This window comes from Macrotis lagotis, chromosome 1, assembly GCF_037893015.1.
Source record: "Macrotis lagotis isolate mMagLag1 chromosome 1, bilby.v1.9.chrom.fasta, whole genome shotgun sequence".
Lineage (NCBI taxonomy): Eukaryota > Metazoa > Chordata > Mammalia > Peramelemorphia > Peramelidae > Macrotis > Macrotis lagotis.
This window is the reverse complement of record NC_133658.1, coordinates 845,217,641-845,244,020: the sequence shown is the minus strand read 5'-3', so window position 1 is coordinate 845,244,020 and position 26,380 is coordinate 845,217,641. Positions and strand designations below refer to the sequence as shown.

Genomic DNA, 26,380 nt, shown 5'->3' with positions numbered 1-26,380 from the left:
TTCCAAGAATTAAGACCCTGCATTTAGATATGGGGGAAAACCTTTCAATGCCATCTAGTTCAATCCTTTAATGTTACAGAAAAAGTAACTAAATCCCAGATAGGTGATTAAATCTCCCAAGTTCATATAGGTTTCAATTAAATCAAGAATTGAGATTCAAGCCTGGATTCTCTGAATATAAATCCATCATATTTCTTCTGCACCCTCTCACCATGATCCAACCAAGAATATTGGGTTTACTTGTGGGTACCAAATATAAAATGGATCATTGATAACCTGGATGAAGAATGTCCAGAGGAGTGTAGCCAAGATGTAAAGAATCATAGTAAAATCAGGTGAAGTATGCTGGGAAAGTTCTTTAATCTCTCTAGACTTCAGTTGCTTCATGTATAAAATAAGGAGATTGAAATCCATGCTTTCTAAGGTATTTTACAGCTCTGAATCTATGATCCTATAAACTGGAGACCTAATGAACTAGAGAAGGGTGAACTCAGGGAGGCTTGATAGTTGTCTTGAAATTTTGAAAGATTTTAAAGAGAAATTAGAATTAATTCAATTTGTTTTGTTTGTCCCAGAGATTAGAGGTAGTAGTAATGGGTGGAAGTAGCAAAGAGGCAAATTTAGCTTGATATAAAAAAAAAAGATTTCAAATATTATTTGAGAAATCTTTCTGTTTTCCATTTCATACTTTCATAAGGGTAATTATGAATTCTTATGTTATTGTTCTTGTTTTCCCCCTTGATGTTTAGAATACTGGTTTGCATAGATTTCTTGCTTTTTGTAAATTTGTTTCTCCCACCCACTGCTTTCTGATGTTTTATGTGGTAAAGCTGCTCATAATTTCACTATCTTCCACTCTAATATCTTACGAATATATATATATATATATATATATATATATATATATATATATTCTTAAAAGTATTGCCTTTGACATCAGAGTTGCTATTCAAAGAGTTTGCTAGTAGTAGGCCACATCACTATTAAAATAAGAAGCTGTAATTAAGTATATTAATGTTTTCTCTTGCAGGAGGCAAAGATAATTTGATATTATGGGACTGGCTTGAAGAGACGGGGGTGGGGGCCTATCTAAGGAGCTAATCAACTGATCTTAGATATTTAAAAGTGATGTTTAAGAGATATAAACGAAGACAGGTAATAGGGTAAACATAAAAAGTGTGTCAAAATTTCAGATTGAGTTAAGACCAGGGCAGAAATCTAAGGACAACAACAATAAAAGGTTTTGCTTGTTTTAAGTTATATTGGGGATAAAAGACAATCCCAGAAGTGGTAGGCTTGCTGCCAAGTGTTAATGTTGATGATCACTGACAACAGAGAGAAAACAAAGTTGTTCAATTCTTATTTTCCTTATTTTCTCTTATAATAAAAATTACTTTTGGATAGGTAAGAATAGTATGAAATTGAATAATAGGGCATTGGTCCTAGATAATAAATGCAAGGAAATAATAAGATGGTGTCCAAATTATTATCCTTGAACAGTTCAAGTCATCCAAGTCAGATGAAGTATGTCCTTTGTAAATGAGGGGTTTAGATTAGATATTCTCTAAACCAGAGATGTTAGGCATGTGACTCACTGGCCAGGTGACCCACAAAACTCCCTAATACAACTTGAACCAGATTAAAGTATATAGACAATTAAAGTATATAGACAATTCTTCCTTTAAATAAAATTATGCAAATTCAACTTTACTGAGAATTCTAAAAGAAATCTGCATCCCCCCCCACAAAAAACCCACCTATGTTAACTTTATGTAATACTGTGCTGTCTACATTCTCTTTTTTCCCTTGACTCAGCACTCCATGGCTTCACCAACTCCCACTTTTAAAGAAGTGAGGAGAGACTGCTACCAGATAGAATATAGAGTACAAACTACAAGTCATGATCTTTCCTTTATTGTCATTGGGAAAATCTAGAAACACTCATTAAGATGCTTAATAAATATTAGAAAAATTAAGCAATGATCCCAAATTGGTAGCATCATTTTCTAAAAAACAAGTCATGTTCAGCTAACCCTATTTCCTTTTTAAACAAAGTTGCTAAAGTGGTATAGATACTGTAGATTAATGGCAGTTAGGTAGTCCAGTGGATAGAGCACTGGACTTAGATTCAGGAGGTGGGGAGTTTGAATCCATCCTCAGATTCCTGACTCCTACTAGCCTCCAGGGCCATCTCCAGTCATCCTGATTCATATCTGACCACTGGATCCAGATGGCTCAGGAGGAGAAAGTGAGGCTGGTGATCTCATACATAATCTCCTCAAAATCCAATTCACCTGCTTATCATGACCATTACCTCCCTGATGTCATGGTCCTTTTTTGAAAACAAAGGACAAACTAATGTTTACTCAGATTGTAGCAAAAAATAGAACTAGAAAAGATGGAGAGATGTGGGTTTAGTAAATAGAACTATTAGATTTGTAGTTGATTGGATGTCTAGATTCAAAAAATATGGCAGTTAATTGTTCAGTGTCACCTAGGTAGGTGATCTCCTGTAGAGTACTTCAGGGCATAAGCCTGGCCTTCACCAGTCAAGTCAACAATTTGTGAGATGATTGACTTAGTGCAACAAAAGATATCACTCATACCCATTCCTCAAAATCCTGTGGCAACAGGCAACTGATGAAGCACCTGATGTAGATTCACTGGGAGCTGTAATAACAATATTGCACACAGGCAACCTGGGCCATAGGACCCTTTCCCCACCAAAAGCAGCAGTGAGATTTGTCAGACCCCTGTGTGACTGAGCAGTCCTTTTAAGGATTGCACTGCTCACCTCCTAGTGAGAGGAATGGGCTAGAAAAGGTACCCTAAAAATTGTCTGCTTACCCAACCCTGGCCTGCAATATGCAGGGAATCCCACAATGTAGTCTAGACACACACACACACACACACACACACACACACACACATAAATCTACAAAAACTTCTTCAAAGAAGATTCCACTCTCCATTGGTGCATGGAACATTCACACACTCACAGACAACACAAGATCCAATCACTATACCTGAAAGATGAACAGCTCTTGTGAGAGAACTCAGCAAGTATGGTATCTAAATAGCAGCCCTGAGTGAAACAAGGCTGACAAATGAAGGCCAGCTTACCGAAGTTGGAGCTGGATAAATGTTTTTTTCTGGAGTGGCTACAGTGAAAGGGAACATTGTGAAGCTGGGGTAGATTTTGCAATCAAAACTAATTTAGTCAACATTCTTGAATGCCTATCAAAGGCGTGAATGACAGGCTCATGACAATGAGATTGCCACTTCCCAGGAAAACGCCATGCCACCCTCATCAGCATCTATTCTCCCATTATGACAAACACTAATGAAGTTAAAGAAAAGTTTTATGAAGACCTGGAGACTCTTATCATCAATGTATCCAAAGAGAACAAGTTTATAATTCTTGGGTGACTTTAATGTTAGAGTAGGCTCAGATTACCAGACATAGCAAGGAATCCTTGGAAGGAATGGAGTTGGAAACAACAACAGCAATGGTCAACTTCTACTAAAGACTTGTGCCTCTCATAACCTTCTCATCACCAACACTGTCTTCTGTTTACCTAAATGCACTAAAACTTGTTGGATGCACCACTGTAGCAAACATTGGCATCTATTAGACTATGTAATTGTAAGGAGAGGACACAGACGGGATGTGAGAGTGACAAAGACAATTTGTGGTGCAGAGTGCTGGACTGATCACAGATTTATCCTTCCTAAGCTATATATTCACAGTCAACCAAAGTGGCTGCTCCAAGGAAAATACTAGAAGAATTAATGTCTAGAGATTAAAGTGTCTCTTTGAGCAGGAATAGTTTGTTGCTAACTTAGAGGGAAAACTGGGTCAACACATAGTTGGCAACAGTGGAACAGAAAAAGAGTGAGTATCTTTCAGAGATCTGATGTAAAGCATTGAATTTTCTAATCTGGACCAGAATACTTGCAAACACCAAGACTGGTTTGATGAAAATGATGGGGAAAATACAAATGCTGCTAAATGAAAAACAAGAACTCTACAGAGTTACCAGCAGGATAGTTCATCCATTTCAAAGAAGGCAGCATTTAATTCCATAAAAAGCAAAGTACAAGTGAAATTTAGAAAGATGCAGGACTCTTGGCTCAGTAAGAAGCCAGATGAACAAACCAAAATGCTTTTGTAGTGCTCTGAAAGTTTTATGGACCAAAGACATATGGTGCATCTCAACTACAAAGTGCTGATAGATCCACATTGGTTAAAGAAAGGGACATTATCCTAGAGAGATAGACTGAACACCTCCATAGTGCTCTTAACAGACCATCATCAAACAATGCAGAAGCTATTGGCCATTTACCTCAAATTGAAGTCAATCCCTAGTTGAAGATTAAACTGAAGATAAGGTTTTGAATGCCATTAGGCTCCTTTTAAGCAGCAAAGTACCTAGTGCTGATTCTAATCCATCTGAGATCCACAAGGTGGGGGGGGGGGTCCATTGCTCATTCAAAAATTGACTGAAATTTTCCAGATTATCTGGCATGAAGTTCTTATCCTCCAAGATTTCAAGTATGACTCCAATATCCATCTCTATAAAGGTAAAAAAAAATTGTCTTGTGACAATCACAGGGGTTTTCTCTTTTAGTCACTGCTGATAAGATTCTTGACAGAGTCCTTCTCAATAGGCTGATCCTTCATCTGAAAGATAGACACTTCCCTGAGAACCAGTGGCTTCAGAAAGGGTGAGGAGCAATCAATATGGTATTTTCTGTCAGACAACTCCATGAAAAATGCCAGGAACAGAACAGAGGTCTATGTACAACATTTGTAGATCTGACCAAGGCTGGTGACACTGTCAGTCATGGGGGTTTATGAAAAATTGTCAAAATTTGGTTGCCTAGAGAAGTTCATCCGTATTATACATCAATTTCATGATGGTGTACATGGGTTCTGGATAGCGGATGATGTTCTTGAGATTTTCCAGTCACAATTGGAATAAAAATAAAGATTTGTCCTTGCTCCCATACTTTAATTCTTTTTTATTTAAGGCAGTGGGGTTAAGTGACTTGCCCAAGGTCACACAGATAGGCAATTGTTAAGTGTCTGAAGCCAAATTTGAACTCAGGTACTCCTGACTCCAGTGCTGGTGCTCTATCCACTGCCCTACCTATGCTCTATCCACTGCACCACCTAGTTCCCACGCTTTTTAGCAGTGATGATTTCATAACAGCCATGTTTGCTATTCTGGGCCATATAGCAAAACAGCTATTTACAGATGATTATGCACTCTATGAAGCCTTTGAAGCTAAGGTGCAACAAAGTATGGATCAATTCTCTCTTGCTTATGCTAATTTATATCTAACAATTAACATCAAGAAAACACAGATGTTCATCAGCCAGCATCATACCATCCATAGGTGGAACCATTGATTACAGCAAATGGAAAAGTTTTGAGTACTGTGGGCAGTTCACTTACCTTGGCGATGTCCTTTCCAAAGAGGTACACATTGACAGTGAGGTTGGCACATGCATTGCCAGAGCTAGCTCAGTATATTTGGGAGGCTCTGAAAGGAAATATGGGAAAGAAGAGGTATTGGACTGACTACCAAACTGAAGGTCTACAGAGCTGGTGTGCTGATCTCATTGTTATATGCCTATATGTTAGGTCCCTTGTTTAGCTAAACTACCTAGCATTCCAACATTACTATAGAGAATGAAGCTATGATGGGTTAGATAAGAGAACTCACACAGGACAAATGCTCATAAGGGGGTCAGAAGAAGCTATACTGAGACACCCTAAGGTCTCATTGAAGAACTTTAGAATTGATTGTATAGCATGAGAGACACTGGCACAGAACTGTCCAGCATGGTGTGCCCTCATCACTGAAGGTACTGCACTCTATTAGGAAGACAGAATTGAAGTAGCTCAAAGGAAACCTGACATTTATAAGTTTAGAATACCTTATTTGTGTTTAACCTGTGGTAGACCATTCCGAGTTCATATTAGTCTGATCAGTCACAGTTGAACACATTTTAATTTGTCTCAAACATAGTGATGTCATTTTGGTCTTCTTCGATAACGAAGGACAAGAACCAAGAATCAAGCTTGACCTTGTATTGTTTATCATTTTTACCTGGGTCTTAAAGACAATCTTTATCAAGTTTGTCTTAGACACAAAGGAGGGAGTAATAACCAACAAGCTGCATGATAGAGTGAGTATCCAAAAGGACCCAGACATATTAGAACATTAGACTGAATCTAATAAGATGGTATTTGATACAAACAAATTTGAAGCTTTACATTTGAAACTTTACATTTGAGTTTTGTTTTTGTTTTTGTTTTTTTGAAAGACAACGGGGTTAAGTGGCTTGCCCAAGGCCACACAGCTAGGTAATTATTAAGTGTCCAAGGCTAGATTTGAACTCAGGTCTTCCTGACTCCAGGGCTGGTGCTCTATCCACTGCACCACCTAGATGCTCCCTTATATTTGAGTTTAAAAAAATCATCTTCAAAAGTGCAACAAAGCACAGTTAGCATTTTCATTAAAAAATATCTTGGAGCTTTTAATGAACTGTAAACTAATATGGATCATTGTTTTGTGACAGTGAAAAAAAATTAATGAAATCTTAGATAGGATATTCTATTTTTAAAAAACTGAATTTCTGAGGAAGCTGTTATGGAAAATGGCATCCAATTCTGGAGTCTGAATGCAGAATATAGCATACCATGTTCACTTTTTGGAACTTCTTTTATGTTGTTTATTTCTTTCTCATTTTTTTTCTTCCCTTAGTTCTAATTCTTCTTTCACAACATGACTAATATGGAAACAAATTTAGCATAGTTATACACATACAACCTATATCAGATTGTTTGCTGCCATGGGGACAGGAGAGAGAAAGGAGAATAATGAAAGAATGGGAAATTCAAAACCTTGCAAAAGGATGAATATTGGGGCAGCTAGAGCACCAGCCCTGGAATTAGGAGTACCTGAGTTCAAATCCAGCCTCAGACATAATTACTTAACTGTGTGGCCTTGGGCAAGCCACTTAGCCCCACTGCCTAGCAAAAACTAAAATAAATAAATAAATGAATAAATGAATGAATGAATAAATAAATAAATAAGGATGCATATTGAAAACTATCTTCACATGTAATTGGAAAAAATAAAATCTCTGTTGAAAAAAATTCAGAACTTAACATCTAAAAAATCCATTTACAATATAGATTAGAAAAATAGACTAATATAGATTACAAATCTGTTTTAATGACTGCTAACTTTAAAAAAAGATATAAAAATTCAGTGTTAGTTTCTTTTTTAAAAAAATTTGAATAAACAACAAAAATATATTTAAATGAAAAAAGTAGAAAAAGGGAATTTCATGTGAGAATGCAAAACTCTGTTACTTACAGATTTGTTAAAGTATATAATAAATTAAAGAACATGCACTTTCAATCCTCTCCTGCCAGTCTTTTTCTTTCCGAACTTCCTTCAGTTAAACAAAATGCTTTAATGAAATTTTTTTCTTCTTTTTTTGGAAAATTTTATTGCTACTTAAACTGTACTATTTCAATCCTTCCTCCCAATAAAAATGAAAAACAAAATTCCTGAAACAAATAAGCATAATTAAGGAAATCAAATCTATGTTTCATTCTTCCTGTGGAGTCTATCACCTCTCTGTCAGGAGATAGCATATTTCCTCATATATTTTCTGGAGATTTGGTTGGTCATTGTACCGATCAAAGTTGTTCAAAATTGTATTTCTTTATAATATTGTTATTGCTATATAAGTTATTTTCCTTGTTCTGCTATCTTCACTCAGTATCAATACGCCCAAACCCTCTTGAATTTCTTTGAAATTGTTCCTATTGTAATTTCTTATATTACATGACATTTATATATCATAATTTATTCAATCATTCCCTCAATTGATAGAAACTCACTTTATTTTTAGTTCTCCTTTACCACAATAAAAATTACTGAATTTTTATTTGAACATATAGGTCATTTTCTTCTTTCTTTGATCTTTTGGGAATATAGACTTAAAAGTAGTAGTATTATAACATTGACTGAATAATTCCAAATTTCTTTCTGGAATGCTTGAACCATTTCACCGTTCCACTAATATTGTATCAATGTGTGTATCTTTCTGAAACCCCTTTAACAATTGTCATTTTCCTTATTTTTTTTTCAAACTCTATACCAATAGGATAGGTATGAGGTAGACCCCTGGAGTTGTTTTAATATGTATTTCTCTAATTATTGATGTCTTCAAGCATTTCTTCATCTTGGTAGTTTGGATTTTTTTGTTTAGAAATTTCCTGTCCATAGCTTTTGATAATTTTTCAAGAAGCATCTAGGTGACAAGGTGGATAGAGCCCTGGGCTTAGAGTCAGGAAGTCATGAGTTCAGATCAGTATTTCCTAGATGTGTGATCTTCAGCAAATCACTTAAAAATTTTTTTGTCTCATTTTTCTTAACTGTAAAATGGGGAAAATAATAGCACCTACTTCCCTGGGTTGTTCTAAGGATCAAATTAGATAATATTTGTAAGTACTTAACAAAGTGCCTGATACATAAATAGAAGCTGAAAAAATGTATCCATGACTTCCATTTCAGTGTCTTTGATTCTGTTCTTTATGTATCTTGCTTAATGGACTTCTATCAGAGAAGCATGTTGCAAAATTTTTTCCAGCTAAATTTTTTCATCTTGTTATAATTCTATTACTTTTGTGTGAACTTTTTCAACTATGGTCAAAACTGAGTGTTTTGTCTTCTTTGATTCTTCCTGTCCTTTGTCTGATCACAATATCTTCCCCTATCCAAAGATACAAAAATAATCTAGGGATACAAAATTTTTTCCTGTTGGGTGATCTTAGTCTAGATCTAATTTCTGCCAGACTTTTCCATTTAGTTTGTATTAAGAAAGGCATAATGAAGAAATTATCTCTGTGTATTCTACCCCTGTCAGATCACATCTGGAGTATTGTTTTTATTTTGGGGAACACTATTTAATGAATAGTTTCCATAGGAATGCAATCAGGATGATTTGTGTAAAAGAAGTCTGAGAAGGGAGAAAAGAAGGGAGAAGGCATAAGAGTTATCTTCTACTATTTGAAGAGCTTTCATCAGAAAAGGAGATTAGACTTTTCTAATCAGACACAGAAGGCTGAACCTGGAGTAATACATGGTGGTTGAAAAGGGGGAAAACACACACACACACACACACACACACACACACACACACACACACACACAGACATATTTATTGTGAAAGGAAAAGTTTATAACAAACTTAGCCACAAGTGGCATTGGCTGTTTCAGAATGTAGTGAGTTCTGCCTTAATGGAGATCCTTAGTCAGAGGTTATATTGCCACTTGTCTGGGATGTCAGTGAAGATTCCTTTTGGAGTTAGATAACTTCTGACTTTAAAATTTTGTGATTATATGTATTTTTGTGACTAAGTATCCTTGATAACCTGAAATTGAAGAGATGTTCCTTGAGGCCCCTCATCTAGAAGGGAAGTCAGTCTGGACTTTGAGAATAATGGGTATTTGTCCATGACAGAAATGCAAATATTATATACTTTTTGCAGACTATTGTCCAATTTTCACCATATAAAGTGTCGAAAAGATGAAAATTGTCAATGTTGGGAAGTCAAACATAATAAAACACTTGAAACTGCATTAGTCCTACCACTTTAGAAAACATCTAGAAATTATGGCAAAAAAGTCATTAAATTGTTTATACTTTTCAATCCAACAAACCATTACTAGGCAGTTTACCTCAAACTGATCAAAGACAAAAAGAAAAACTCCATATAAGCCAAAATAATCAGAGTAGCACTTTTTTTTACAACCAAAAAGACTTTTTAAAAAAGTGTGGCATATAAATGTCATGGAATAGTATTGTACTCCAAGATACTATGAATAAAAATTCAGAGAAGCATTGAAAGACTCATATGAACTGATTCAGAGTGAAATAAGCATAACTAGGAAAATAATATGCACTTATGATTATAGTAATATAAACAAAGTAACATTGAAAGAAGAATGAACATGGTTTAAGTAAAGATCCATCTTGGCCCCAGAGAACAAATGATGAATACATTTAAGAACTACAGATATCTGATGTTTGTCTTTCTTTTTTTTTTTTTTGGCCTTGTTTAACTGTTTCTGGGCTATAAGAAGTCATATCAGGAATGGGCTGATTTAAAAGTAAAAATGCATAAAGCATTTAAAAATTATCTCCCTACTTTCCATGTTTACCAAAAGTGAGCTCATTTGTCCATGTCTTCTTTTCTAGTCCCTCTCCTATTGCAGCCAATACTTAATATTTGTTGAATTACCTTAAATAGATTGAGCACTACCTGCTGATGAGAATTTTATGTTTAACAGCATTATGCTGAACTGAAGAGGGTTTGTACTTCCCACTGTGTGAGTAATTATCACCTCATGCATATTAAGGAAGTTTCAGGCTGCTTCCCTAATAGTCCTTTTCATACACTGGGATTGGAGTAGTTTGAAACCAGACCTTGATTCTATAGTTGGTTAAAGAGAGCAGAAGTAAATGTATGGAAGCATAGAATATTTAAATTTAGAGAACTTTACAGTCAGTCTATTGGGTATGTCCACAAGAGTACTTGTTTAGGTGCAGACTCCTTAGCCAGTTGAAGGAAATAAAATTTCTGATAAGGATTTCTTAGGTCTTTGGGGAAATTCTTAAGGGATTAGTTGACTAGTTCGTATGCTGCTATTATGGGAGCTTCTAGGCTATAGTACATGAACCTAGCTCTATGTGAATGTGAGATACAGAGTAGGGTACCACCACAGTAAGGCATCCCTTGCCTAAAATGATGGCAGGAGTATTTGAGAGCCCTGGGTCCCTGTTGCCCAATACAATTTTAACAGCACTGAGAGTTGTGATGATTACCCCAGGCAAATATATCTTATCAGCATCAGATGGGAAAGCAAGAGAGCCTGGAGAGAAACCATCAAAACTAGAATATAGTTGTATATAGCAAGTGTCAAGATGCTTACAGAATGAGAGAATCTAGGCTAGTAATCATTGGGCATGATATTTTTTGTGGGTCATTCCATTTGGTTTAATCAGGGAAAGGTAACAGAATTTAGATGGGGGATTTTGAACAATGACTAACTAAAGAGCCCATGGGCTTATCTACTGATGATTCCTTTTCTTAGGAGCTCATATACAATTCTTGAACTTCTCCACTGAGCCCAACCATGACTTCATTGAAATTCGGAATGGTCCCTATGAAACTAGCCACGTGATTGGAAAGTTCAGTGGGAATGAATTGCCAGGCTCCCTGCTCTCAACATCCCATGAGACAACAGTCTATTTTCACAGTGATCACTCACAGAACCGTCCAGGATTTAAGCTGGAATATCAAGGTAAAGAGAATGAATGAATCTTCTCTATCTCTTCTTCTTTACCCTCTGCTTTCACATTTCTCCATCTCATCCTCCTCCCCTACTAACTGTATGTAGACTAGTACATCTTAGAGAAAAGAGGAGAGTATCAAAGAAGGAAAAGATTCAGGGAGGGTTGGGGAGACAAAGAAAAAAAAGATAGTCAAAAGAACTTGGTTCTATTCCAATTTTGTTACTGGAAAAAGCTGCGTGCTTTAGTCAGTTCATCTCTTCAATTCTGTAATTGATAAAATGGGAATAATTCCTGCCTTGCCTTCCAAATGGAGAAATACTGTGAGGTCTCGGGGATTATGTGTGAAAATTTTTTGTAAGCATGAAGTACTCTGGAAAAGTAAAAAAATTATTGGCTTATTAAAAAAACTCAAGGTGGAAATGTCAGGCCTCATTGAAGAAAGGCAATACTTTGAGATGGCTGCTAGGGAAGGGAGACTTTGTGTGTGCCCTAACATCATGTAGCATAAATTAATTATGTAGCAAGGACTTTGACTTCCCTGCCCATGGTAATTAAATAGACTTTTAGGAAATAGTTAAAGGTTATGTGTCAGAGAAGTGAGGGCAATCACCTTTGGGGCCTTGCCCACAGTCGAAAAGTCATGGAGTCAAGAGACAGATGGGAGGGGTAGCCAGGGAATTTTTCCCCTCCTAAGCTTGGAATCAATCAAAAGAAGAGTTAAAATTAGTTTGGGATATATGGAATATTCAGTTTCTTATTATTTGGAGTTGGTTTTAAAGCTACATAAAATCACAGACACAGACACTCAGAGCTAAAAGAGATTTCAGAAATCAACTAGTCCAATAAATCAGTAAACATTTATGACAAAGCCAGTATGTCCCAGGTACTGTGCTATGTTTTGCTGATTGAAAAAAAAAGTCAAAAAGATAACCTCTGACCTCAAGGGGTTTATTGTCTTATATGAAAGGCCACATGTAAACAAATACATATGTGTATATATATGTATATATATATATAGATATAGATATATAGATATAAGCTATATACAGGATAAATACAAAATAATCATCAGAATGTGACAGTATTAAGAAAGGGTGGAGAAGGCTTCCAGTGAAAGATGGGAGTTTAGTTGGAACTTAAAGGAAACCAGAGAAGTCAGTCATCAGAGGAGAGAGGGAAGAGCATTCCAGGCATGGGAGATTACCAGAAAAATTGCCCAGAGCTGAGAGATGGAGTAGCTTATTTATGGAACATCCAGGATAGTGTCACTGAGTTGAAGAATCCCTATTGGGGAGTAAGGTATAAGAAGACTGGAAAGGGAGGAAAGGGATAGACTAGGAAGGGTTTTGAATGCCCAGAGGATCATTTTGTATTTGATCCTTGACATGATCAGACCTGTATTTTCTGAAAATTATGTTAGTTGCTGAATGGTAAATGAATTGGGAGTAAAGAAAAGTTTTGAGGCAGGCAGACCACCAAAAGACTACATATGATGAGACATATGATGATGAGGACCTGCTCTAGAGAAGTGGAAGTGTCAAGGAAGAGATCAAGTTAGAATCAAGAGAAGTTGCAAAGGTAAAATCGGCAGACTGGCCACAGCTTGGAAATGAGGGATGAGAGCAAGGTATCCATTTTGACTCCTAGTTTGCAAGTCTGAAGGATGGAGAGGAAGGTGTTGCCTAATTTGGGACTCATCAGCATAATGATGGTAATTAAATTAATGAGAGCTAATGGGATCATTAAATAATGTGATGTAGAGGAAGAAATTAAAAGGGCACAGAACCCCAAGCAACACCTACCTACATTTTAGAGGATGTGATGTGGAGGATAATCCTACATAGGATACAGAGAACAACTAGTCATATAGGTAGGAGGAAAACCAGTAAAGTGATGTCCCAAAAACATAGAAGAAAGCATCAAGGAAGAGGAAATGATCAACAGCATTTAAGACTGCAGAAAGGTCAAGGAGAATGAGGATTGAGAAAAGTCCTTGATTTGGCCACTAATTGATCATTAGTAACTTTGGAGAGAGAAGTTTCAGTGGAATGATAAGGTCAAAAGTCATTTTTAAAGGGTTAGGAAGAGAATGAGAGGAGAGAAAATGGAGGCACTTACTTTCAAGGAATTTGGCTACTGTGGACAAAAGAGATATTGGGCAGTAATTAATGGGAATAGAAAGACCAAGTGAAGGTTTTTTTCAGGATGGGGGAGTTATGTGCATGTTAATAGACCATAGGGAATGAGTCATTAATCAGAGAGGGATGGAAAATAAATGAAAAAAATGGGAATGACAGAGGGAGCAAACTGTTGGAGGAGATAGGTTGGAATGGACTTGGTAAGGATTTGTAAGGCAACTTTATCATGTAAAATAGGGATGAAGTGGCAGAAAGCACCTATGTGATAGGAGATGATAAGAGAGATAAAGAGGGAAGTCACATAAAATGGTTTCTTTTTTCTGTAAAATATGAGGTGAGATTCACAGGTGAGAGAGTAGAGGAAGGAAAAGGCATGAGAGATTTAAAGAAGGATGAAAAGGTTTACAACAATTGCTGTGGAATGAGCTCATAAGGGTAGTATAATAGAATTGCCTAGCATCATTGAAGATACAGTTGAGCTTGTGTAGTATAAATTTATAGTGGACCCAGTAAGAACAATTGTGTGGTTTTTTTTCACCCTCATTCAGAAGCATATGAATGGTGACATATGGCGGGAATGACCCAAGCCTGAGATTTGGCCATGTATAATCAGTCACATGAAAAGGAGTTCAAGAGAAGAGAACACTGTAGAGTTGAAATTAGCCCACCAAGTCTTCAAGATGGGCAAAAGAAGAGAGAGATTAGTATAGGGTAAACAACTGAGGGATCAAGGAATTGGAGGTCACCTTACAGAAAAAGAATGGATTTTTTTTAAAGGAAGGCAGAGGGAGAGGTGAAAAATCAATGGATTTTGTACAGTAGGGAGATTTTGAAATTCTTGAAAGTGGAGGTGGTACATTTATGGTTATGGCAAAATCAAGAATATGTTTGTCCATTTTTGTGTGTAGCTAAGTTGAAGTGGAAAAGTAAGTCATGGGAAGTGAACTCATCCTCTCTATAACATGCCAACAAGAATTACCTCTCCTTTACTTGAAGACCTTTGGAAGACAGCTTAATACAGAAAGAAAAATAGTGATTTAGAGTTCCAGGACCTAGGCTTTTGTCCCAGATTTGCTACTTGCAGTTTACTGATTTTAGGCAAGTTCCTTCTCTTCTTTGGGTCTCAGTTTATTTATCTTTAAAATGGGAGATTTGGATTAGATGACCTCTAAGGTACTTTTGAATTTTATTACTTATCTGAACAGCTTTGATTTGCAGAAGATTTTCATTTATAGTGAACCAAAAATCTCTCCTTTATGTGTCTCTCATTTGGTGTGAGTTCAGTTATATTCATTTCTATCAAATAATGATTTTTTTTCTGCTATGGGCAGAACATAATGTTAGGCACTGGGAGAGGTACAGAATTTAGAAATACATAGTCCCTGCTTTCATGGAAGTTGATTTGATTAGACTTCTATTGCCCTCAAATGATACATGCAATTATAATACAAAATAACATGATAAACACATTAAGGAAATGTTAGCAAGTACTATGTGTTAGGTTTTGGGGTTTTTTTTTTTAGGTTTTTGCAAGGCAAATGAGGTTAAGTAGCTTGCCCAAGGCCACACAAGCTAGATAATTATTAAGTGTCTGAGGTCAGATTTGAACTCAGGTACTCCTGATTCCAGGGCCGGTGCTATATCCATTGTGCCACCTAGCAGCCCCCAATGTTAGGTTTTAGGGGAAGAAGAATAATACTGTTTGAGGGAATCAGGGAAGAATTACTGGAAGAGGAAGCATTCAGAATGAGCTTTAAAGGATAAATCAAATGTATCTAAAAGAACAAGAATTCAGGGTGGCTAGGTGGAGTAGTGGATAAAGCACTGGCCTTGGAGTCAGGAGTACCTGGGTTCAAATCCAGTCTCAGACACTTAATAATTACCTACCTGTGTGGCCTTGGGCAAGCCACTTAATCCCATTTGCCTTGCAAAAAACCTAAAAAAAAAAACAAGAATTCAGATTAACAACAAAGCATATCAATAATTTGATAAAAATTTCATTTTATTGTTCTGTGGAAAGGACATAGGTTGATAAATCTTTATTACACTATGTCTGGCTTTGACTTTGATGGGATAGTTGTGCTAGGGGCAGGATGCAAGTCATGATTCATTCATCTTTTTCTAGGTGGGACTTTGCTAATTTAGTAGAACAATGAGGAAGCACTGATCCTTGATGTTTATTGTGAGGATTGTAAAGGAAATCCAGAAGTAAAATGAAAAGTATTTATGAATTGGATTGGCCTTCCCCTGGGGTAGTCTACTATCAGTTACATAGGGTTTAGACTCATTGATTTGTTAGTTTTTTCCTCCATAACATTGACAGTTTGATGACTCTAAATATCAGAAAAAAAAATTTCTGGTAATTGCAGACATTTTGATTTCAGAACTATTCATCTAAAAGGGAAATATAAATCTACAATAGTTCTAGATACTACATATATATATATATAGATATAGATATAGATATAGATAGATAGATGTATATATCTATATCTATACCTATATATGTATGTATGTATGTATGTATTTAAATAGATAGATAGATACCATAGTAGATATCAAAGGTTTTCTGTCTATCTTGCTTCTCATAGTCAAAACTACTCTAAAATAGACCAAAAATAAGGACTCTTCTTTACAGATTTCCACTATCTCCAAGCCAAAAGACTTCAATTTTCATTTATGGTGGACCTTAGTATCTCAGTCCTTTTAGAAAGTTCTAAAAAAAGGGATTAGACTTTTCTGCTTTAGTCTTGAGGGCAGAACTAGAAACTGACTAAAAATTACTAAGGAATGTTTAAGTTTAATGTGAGGAGAAAAACAAATCAAAAGCAAATAAACAAACTAACAAAAAATCTTTAACAATTTTAGTATTCCAGAAACAAAATTGGAGGCAATTTGTTTTTCCTCTGAGAAAATTCAAGCAGAGGTCCAATGACCACTTATCAAGTATGTTGAATAGAAGATTATTTTTCAGATATATGTTAGATAAGATTGACATTGAGGACCCTTCCTCCTCTGAGATTCTGAGTCTAGTGAAATCCTTTTGTGAAAAGTTTGGGATAAACTGGTATCTCAGTAGAAGACAGTTTACTTTTATATGAATTAACATCCAAAAGATAAAGTCCAGGATAAGTTTCATAATAACAAATTTCCCCTTTTCCTTTCCAGCTTATGAGCTCCAAGAGTGCCCAGACCCAGAACCCTTTGCCAATGGCATTGTGAGAGGAGCTGGATACAATGTTGGACAGTCGGTGACCTTTGAATGCCTCCCAGGATATCAGTTGATTGGCAACCCAGTACTTACCTGCCTGCATGGCACTAATCGGAACTGGGATCACCCTCTACCCAGGTGTGAAGGTATGGTGTCATTTGTAAAATGGAGAAAGCCAAAGAGCTTCATCACACAAGTTGAAGGAAACAAACATGGCTTAAGTTCTAGGAATAATAACCAATATGTTTAACTCATAAGTAGTGGTGACTTATTTATCCTTTAGATGAGCCATAACTTCCTTGTCAGAAATAGTAAATACAAGAAAGGAGAGAAAAGAAATAAAGTAGCATTTTCAGAACTGTCAAAGCGTGATTACAGAGATCCTGTTCTGCAGTTGCCTTTCCCTTTATGTGTGTGTAGCTGTATGTTCTTTTGATGTCTTCAACTTTCTCATCACTCAGGTGCACAAATTTAGAGTTAACCTGACCCTTCCCTTTTCCTCAAACTCAGATCCAATCACTTTCCAAGTCTAGTTGACCCTATTTCCACATAATTTCTCATATCCACCTCCTTTTCTCTATTTACACAGGCTCTACTTCAGTTCAGATCTTCTTTTCCTCTTCCTTGAACTGTTGTGATAACATCTTAATCCTTCCTCCAAACACTTTCCCCTTTGGTCTTTTCTTCACAGCCAAATCTATATTTATTTGTTTGTTTGTTTGTTTGTTTGTTTTGGTTTTTGCAAGGCAATGGGGTTAAGTGACTTGCCCAAAGTCACACAGCTAGGTAATTATTAAGTCTGAGGTCAAATTTGAACTCAGGTCTTCCTGACTCCAAGGCTGGTGTTCCACCTAGCTGCCCCACCAAATTGATATTTATAGAACACAGATGTGAGTATGTTACCTCCCTACTAAAAACTTGCCAATAGCCCTCCATAGTTTTTAAGATAAAATTCAAAACCCTCAACCTAGTTTCTACCTCTTTTTACATTCTCTTATTACTCTCCATCCATTACTTTCCATCCAAGATGTTCCTTTTGCCACCATCTAATCTTTCACCTGCATTCTTGTGCCTGGGTGGGTTCCCCATTTCTATAATGTCCTCATATGGAACCTCTGACATCTTTTAAAATCCAACCCTGACATAAAGCCTTTCTTGATGACTCAAGTTAGTAGGACTCTTCCCCTTTTAAAACATGGTGGTATTTACTTCCTTGGGTGTATTTTATACCCTCTCCTCTATCTCTTTGTTTTTGTTTTTGGTATTTAATCCCTGTCCATTGAATCTGGGTGGACTGAATGAAATTCTGCTGTTCCAACCTCCTAATACCCAAGGGAAACTAAAGAAGTATGTCCTATGTGTGTCTGTCTTCTAGGAAATATCTAGTAAGTAGGAAGTCATGCTAAAGAATTTCCCAAAGATGAGGAAAAGTCAATCCATCAACAAACATTTAAGTTTCTGCTAAGGATAGAAAGATAAAAATGAAACAATTTTTGCCTACAATAAGGCAAATATTTTATGTGAGGAGAAAATGTGTGTGTTTATATACCACATATAAAATGTGTAAGTATATGTATATATATATATATATATTACATATACATACACATGCATGTATATAAGCTATATATAACATAGTTCAATAAATAGAAATATGTATATATGAAATTTATTTATATATCAATGTGCATACACATGTGTTTACATATATACACACATAGGTATATGCACACATAAAATCTGTTGCTAATACCAGGTAACTTGGAAGGTGGAGGAATTAGAAGTTGAGAGAAGGGGAATCAGGATTCTAAGAAGTAGAAGTAGGAGGAATATATTTCAGAATGGTAGACAACCAGTTCAAAGGCCAAGAAATGGGAAATGGAAAATTTTGGTTACAAACAGCAAGAAGGTTAGTCTAGCTATACTGCAGAATGTAAAAAGAGAATTAATTTATATCAAGATTAGGAAGATAATTAAGGTCAAGTTGTGAGAAATTTTAAAACCAAAGAGAAGAGTTTATGTTTAATCTGGACCTAAAAGAAATAGGGAGCCATTAGAGATTTTTTTTTTAGTAGGGGAGTAAAATAGATAGAACTAGGATTTAGTATAGTATTTCTAGAAGCTTCCAGGAAGATATGTTGGATGGTGAGGGACAGGAGTGGAAACTCAAGAAATGGAGATCATTGGAAATCCATTGGAACGCAGTCCAGGTAAGAGGTGATATGGGCCTGAACTAAGTTGGTGGCCATATAAGGAAAGAGAAGGGGAATATGGGAGATATGGTGGGAAATGACAAATTTTGACAAATGATTACTTAAGAGGTGAAAGAACATGAGAAGAGGATAAAGCTAGAAGGGCTATTAAAATAACCATTTCTTATAAGTAGTAAGTCACTGATGATCTGAGACCTCAGGTTCAGCTTTACCACAGAGTCAATATTTCTGGTTAACTTTTCTCATTCATTCAGGGTGAGGCAGTGAGTGACAGTGGTTGGGGACCTAGTGAAAATTTAAAATTTCATAGTGATTGTCCCCTTCAAAGTATTATAAGAGGCTGATGCAGTAGCCAAGAGTTTTTGGTGGCGAGAGAAGCTGTAGGTACTAAGCTGGGGGACAGTGTAGGTTTTGGTGCAGTAGGAGAGTCCTGTAGAGAGGAGGCCTCAAGATACGGAGATGTGCTTCCATCTTATAAGAGGGTCTGCTCTTATGGGTCAGAGAATACACATATTGAAAATTTAAGAACCTGCATATTATTGAGCCTTTCCAAAACACATCTGAGTGCACGTGATTTGTAGTGTAAGCTGAGACATTGCCTTTGGCAGTTGAAGTGTAAAGAACATAGTACTTGGATACAAAAGAATTGGCTGTGAACCTAGGCTCTCCCACTTACTAGCTGTAACTATGGGCATGCCATTTAATCTCTGAGCCTTCATTTCCTTAGCTACAAAACAGATATTGAATCTGAGAGATGCAATGACATTCCGAAGTCATCTTTTCCAACTTATACCTGAGGTAGAGTTTCCTCTTCCACTAACAGAGACATACCTTTCTCCCATTCCATTTCTTGAGAACTATATTTGAATAAGTTTTTACTTATATCAAGTCCAACCAAATCTGCTTCTCTGAGGTATCCAATCACTGGAATATTTTTAACCCATAAAAAGGGAGTCTGAACTTGTAGATTACACTCAGAAGTCTGAATCTTCCACATAGATGCAGGTGAAGGAATTCTAAACATCAGTTCCTCCAAGAAAAATTAAGAGATGTAGATTCAGTATGAATCAGTGACATGACATACACTAATATGATCTCCAGCTGTATTAATAAAAATTTAATGTTTAAAATAAGGGAAATAGTGGTCCTGGTTATTACTCTTCATATTACATACAAAATATTTGTCTTTAGTTGTAGATTTATTTTAGAATTAACATTGACAAATCACAACTATATTATAAGAAGAGTGGTTGATAAACGTAAGGATGGGTGTGTCTGAGGAATAGACAACTTTGAGAAGACACAATAGTGATCTTTAAGTTTTGAAGAAAACTTTTACATAGAATAGACATTAGACTTTTTGCTTGACCCTCAAAAGTAGAATTGGGATCAAGGGAGAAAATTATAAAGAAACAGGTTTTAGCTTAGTATAGGGAAGAACTTCTTTATGATTAGACATTATCATAAGTAAATGGGTTCCCTGCCACTGGAAACCTTCCAGCTGAGCCTAATTGGAGATTTGTTTGGGTTATTGTATCAGGCTTTCTACTCAGGTGTGAGGTAGATGAGATGACCTATAAGATTCTTTTTACCCCAGGACTTGTATTCTACAAGATCCCTGCTGAAGGGGAGCCTACAATAGAACTGAGACCCAAGCTGAAGATGATTCCTAGGATTGTCTAGAGTGCCTCATGTTCCAGTTAAGGTCTACCAACAAGTGGGATCTCTGTGGGGTTGTTTGGTCAGAGAAGACTTCCCAGGGACTGTAGGGCAGAGACATATGGTAAGAAGGAAGCAGGTGAGGCAAAACTGAGCCTCACCTCTGATTGCAAAAGGTTAAGCTAATACCTCAGGTGGATGCACTCAATATTTTACAATCACAAGTGAAGGTCAGCTCTGCTTCACCTGCCACCCCTCACTGCACAGCCCCGCATGGGGTGGTACTGGTTCTTAAAGGACAGCTAAGACAGGTATAGAATAAAGGGAATAATAATAGTTCTCATTTATTTAGTGGTCTATAATTTACCAAATATTACCCTCACAACAGCTATGTAAGAAAGATAGGGCAGGTATTATTATCCTCATTTTTTACAGATGAGGAAACTGAGGCTCAGAGAGTTGGAATGACTTGCCCAAGTTCACACAGCTAGTAAGTGGTGGGGCTGGGAATCCAAACCCATGCTTCTGATTCCAAGGCCAGCTCTCTTGTGTTAGCATGCATCCTGCCTCTCATTCCAAGTGGGAGGGGCAGCATGAAGGAAGGAATGAGCATGGGCTATACTGGGACAATGAGGGACCTGCCCTGGATGAGGCCTCTTAGATGAATCGCTGTCAAGGATCTTTTTCCCCCCATCCCTTTTCCCCACCACCAGGTGAGCTTAAAATGTTAAGGGATATCTAGTTGCATTGGGAAAAATGATAGATGGACAGGCACATGGAAAGCAATCTGAGCCATCCAGGTGGATAAAAATCTCTAAGTATAGTTCTTTCTGTTTGTTTCCTACCCTGACAGTCCCCTGCGGAGGGAACATCACCTTGTACAATGGCACTGTCTACTCCCCTGGCTTCCCTAACCCGTATCCCAACTCTCAGGATTGTACCTGGCTCCTCACTGTGCCCCCTGGCCATGGCATCCTCTTCAACTTCAGCCTGCTGCAGATGGAGCCCGACAATGACTTCATCACCATCTGGTAAGGGGCTTTAGATGTGGGGAAGAAAGATCCTATTGGCAATCCTGTATCTGCTTTGGGTATGATCTATGGACAGCATTTCATTCAAGCTTAGCTTTCCCTTGTCTATATGCATGACCTAGGGTCTACAAGATTTTATCAATGGTTTGAGAATACTTTCTAGATCAGCACACAGACAGACAGACATACAAACACCAACACATAAACACACACATCACACCTGTCAGTGTATCCCAAAGCCAAATAAAAATAATTGCTAGTTTATCTGTCTCTATTAGCAAAGAAAAAACAGAGGCAACCATAAATAGCAGCTATCAACCTCTTGGGCTTTCAAGGGTGCTGAATGGATGAATGTATCTTTAATTCTGTTCAGAAAGTCAGAGCCTTTGTTTCCTGGGAAGGGAGGGAGGGCCTAAAAGGGTAGTTAACTATTCCCTTCCCCTCCCTCTAAAATAACCCTAACTGATTCTAAAATCCTGTTAGCCCCTGCTATTCTTCCTAGGGTCCTGTATTTAAAATTGCAATGAATGGGGCCCTGAAGCATTGAGTTTCCTGTGGAAGAGTTTAACTTCTGTTTAACTTCTGACTTCCCCTGATCAACCAAGGAAGCTTTGGAGGATAGGGGAACATAGATAAAGCTAGACCTAGAAGGAATCTTAGAGATCATCAGGTGCAGACTGCCTTTTGTTAGGTAGGGAAAATGAAATACAGACAAATTAGGTGTCTTGCTATAGCTACTCAAATACTAAAGAGCAGATTGGGGATTTGATACTAGATCTGACCTTATCCAGTGCTCTTTTCACAAAACTCAGAAACTGAGTTTTCCCTCTCTCTCTCTAAAGTCAGAGAAGTAGCGAGGGGAGTTAGAGGGTGATTAGGAGAGAGATCCTCAGCACCTTTCAGGATGGCAGAAAAATGGGAAGACAATCAATATATTCTCCTAAACCTCATAAGTAGCAAAGATGTTACTATAAAATAAATTATCAAGGTATGGTCTGGGTGCGATGAAGTCAATGAGAAAAAGGCTTCCTGGAGAAACTGTTTTGATCTAGATGCCAAAGGAAGTGACAGAAACATATTAATGAAGAAAGAAGAGAGAATGCTCACATGAATGTAGATAAGACTGGAATTCTCCTAACTAGAAAAAAAAGGAGATTAACTTAGTGCCTCAAAGAAATTCATGAAACTGGATCTTCTAAATCCAACATGAGTCACTTTGGGGAATGATGTTGTTCCGTGGGAAGAGAATTGAAACTATTTCTAGATCTCTCTTGGGAGGCACCCATGGGACCAACCCTTATCAACTTTACACTACACTGACAGCCTTCTTTCTGGCTGACAGGGATGGGCCCCAGCAGACAGCTCCCCAGTTGGGAGTCTTCACACGCAGCTCGGCCAAGAAAATAGCCCAGAGCTCAACCAACCAGGTCCTGCTCAAATTCCACAGCGATGCGGCAGTGGGTGGGATCTTCGTCATTGCCTTCTCTGGTCAGTATCACCCCTGGGGACAGGGTGTCAAGGGTCAGAACACTTTTGTCATTGAATTTGGGCAAGGGATGTGTAAGGACCATAAGAGAATTTGTCACACTGTTCCATCTACCTAATTCAAGACTTGGTGGGTCCTTAAGGGATGAGTACACCACCTCAAATCTATATCATAGTATGTGGCAGCATATCCTTCCAGGCTAGCTCATTGATTGAAATATTGGCTCTTCTGGGTCCCATCCTTGTCCTCATGGCTGTCCACAAACCCATTACTGTTCTCTAGTGTTTGAACCTATCTTCAGAAGCCACGAATATTTTCATATACCTCCTAGGGATGATTTAGGGAGTTATTAGTTGTAATTAGGCAGTAAGACAGAATGGGAAAATCCTGGGCAGTCATTTTTTTAATTGTTTTTTTTTAATCAGGCTTTGGCTCCCTCTTGTGGCTTTTTTGAATATTTACACACAATCACAGATACACACTCATACAGAGACACACATAAACGTACAAGTTTTTAAAGGATCATTAATTAGGTACATTGTTATGTCTCTCTCTTAATTGTGTTACCCTTCTAGATAAATAGTAAATTTGTTTAACATAATTCTTGTTGAGCGTTTAACCCAGTTCTTCCTAGAGAGCACATTGGGTAGAGTCTTATATTGCGAGTCAGAAAGACCTGAGTTCATGTCCAGCCTCTGACATTTCCTAACTTTCTTGACTGTGGGCAAGTCACTTAAATTCTATCAGTCTCAGTTTTCTCAGCTTTGGAATGTGTAATAAAGTACCTCTCTTGCAGGATTGCTGTGAAGATCAAATTAGATAATAATTGTAAAGTGCTTAGCTTGGTACCTATTACTTAATAAAAATTTATTCCCTTCCCTTTTTGACCACCCATATATATGTGTGTGCATGTGGGTATAACAGGAATGCATTTCTCTATAAGTCTATTAGATAGTGCACTTGAAATCAGGAGACACCAATTCTACCCTCTGATTGACTGGATCACTTTGGACAAGAATTCTCCCTTTGAGTTTGTTTCCTAAGATGTCAGATAGGCACAATTATCTCTTCCTATCTATTTTCACAGAATTTTAAGTTGGAAGAGTCTCAGTGGCCATCTTGTCCAACCTGTATGTGAAAAAGAAGGTCCAGTATAACAAACAGAACAAATACTCATAAAGGTTCTGCTCTAAGACCTACAAGGAGGGAAATCCTTGTATTTCCTAATACAACTCCTCCTTCTTTTGGAAGGTCCTAATTATTCAGAATTTTTTAAATGTCTTTTTAATTTTCTTTTCCCTCCATCATTATCTCCAATACACACACACACACACAGAGAGAGAGAGAGAGAGAGAGAGAGAGAGAGAGAGAGAGAGAGAAAGAAAGAAAACACAGCCTAAATGGACTTCTTAGCAATGTGATGTTTCCTGGTTCAAGTAAACCAAGTTTAATCTCCAATCTGTGATGAATAATTGAGGACAATTATCTTCCTCCTCCCTCCACCACCCCCACATATCTACTTTTTCTAGATTAATTAAACATCACTACTTCCAACCAATTCTCATATAACATAGACTTAGGGTACTTCACAGTCTTGGTTGTTTTTTTCTCTTGCTCTTCAATGTCATTCCTAAATAGTTTCTGTTAGAACTGAACACAAGCTCCAGGAGTGTCTAAATAGAATCGATGATAGAGAGACTAACACTTCCTCATTCCTGAAAGTTTTGCCTCCATTGAGGCAGTGCAAGATCACCTTCACTTTTTTATTTTTGCTTCACACTTTATTTATGTTTAGTTATGGTGAAAGGGGAATCAAATGAAAAAACAGGCAGGAAAATATTTTGGAAGCTTTAAAGTGTCACGCAGTTGTCAGGGATCATTGTTGGTATTTTGTGAGTGTGAGTGTGTAGGTTTGTGTCTGTGTAAAACTTATTCTTCTATACCCAGATGGAAATGTGATTTTATTAATGAGAAATGTTACATTCAACGGTATATGATTGGTCATCCCATGCTACTTTTGTTCATCTCCTCCCTTAAGTTTTTTCTCATCCCTTGTTTTTAAGTGCTTTCTAGGATACCAGTGGAACACTCATACTGTCTGTCATTTTTTTATTTATTTCTCTTGACACATGACCAGTCTATTGCTATTAGCCCATTGTTGTGGGTAACATAGGTTGATATCTTTTAATACTGCCTAAATCTCCCAGCTGTGGTCTATACCTGATGAGTAGTGTTTGTTGTATACATGGTTCATTTCAAAACCAAATAGTTGCTGCCATTACCATTATAATGAAAAAAATTTTTAATTTCCGTTACAATGAAAAAAATTAAGTGCAATAAAATAGCGACTCCTGTCTTTCCCCCAAAAAATAGGCTCATTTTTTTTATATACCACTATTCTACCTGGGCTACATGGATGAGAGTCATAAAATACTGTAAACATTCAAAGAATTAAAACAATATCACTCGAAGAATAAAAAGATAAAACATGGGTATGAATAGGCTTTAACAGACAAGAAATAAGAAACTATTAAGAACTGTAATAAAGGATGTCATCAATTATGGAAAAAATAGACTGGTCATATGTCCAGAGAAAGAAATGACAGACAGTATAAGTATTCCACTGATATCCCAAGAAGCACCTCCCAATGGATGAACTCCTTGAGGATAACTGCCAAAAAGTTTCTTGATAGAAAAAAGGTAGCATTCCCACATTTTACAAAGCTAGTTAGTGGAAGTATCTATCCAGTGCTGGTCTAGAGTCATATTTCCTGACTTCCACTTAAGTTCCCCTTCCTATTCCACAGCTGAGTCAAATACTTTATATGGACCTCTCAGAGTCCTTTCTCCTAGGTTCTTCTATTCTTTGTTTTCCTACCTTTAGTCTCATTCTGTTCACCTTCTTTCTCCAAGAAACTACAGACATCCCCAGTTCTGTCCCTTTAAAAGACCTTCCCTCCACTTTGCAATTCTACCGAGTTATTGACCCCTATTTCTCTTTCCTTTTATTGCCAAATGTTAATAATTGATTGTCTAACTTACTGCCTTCATTTCTTATTCTTCATTTCCTTGCAATCTGATTACAGACCCTAACCATGCAAAAGAAAATGTCCTTTCAATTTCTAAATCCAGTGGTCTTTAAAAACAAAATCATTCCTCATACTCTGTGACTTTTTTTGTAATTTGTTATTTTTTGTAAGTCGTTATTTTCCAGTTACATGCAAAAGAAAATTTTCAACATTCATTCTTTTGC

At 36.9% G+C, this 26,380-nt stretch overlaps 1 protein-coding gene across 1 annotated transcript in view; it reads left to right on the top strand.

Moving 5' to 3' along the window:
* The window catches only part of LOC141508065 (CUB and sushi domain-containing protein 2), a 619,633-nt gene that overhangs the window by 502,037 nt on the left and 91,216 nt on the right, over positions 1–26,380 (top strand). Inside the window, exons 39-42 of the mRNA XM_074216347.1 lie at positions 11,188–11,397; positions 16,696–16,884; positions 21,464–21,641; positions 22,984–23,129. Of these exons, the coding sequence (XP_074072448.1) occupies positions 11,188–11,397; positions 16,696–16,884; positions 21,464–21,641; positions 22,984–23,129 (723 nt within the window). The remainder of the gene's footprint in view (positions 1–11,187; positions 11,398–16,695; positions 16,885–21,463; positions 21,642–22,983; positions 23,130–26,380) is intronic.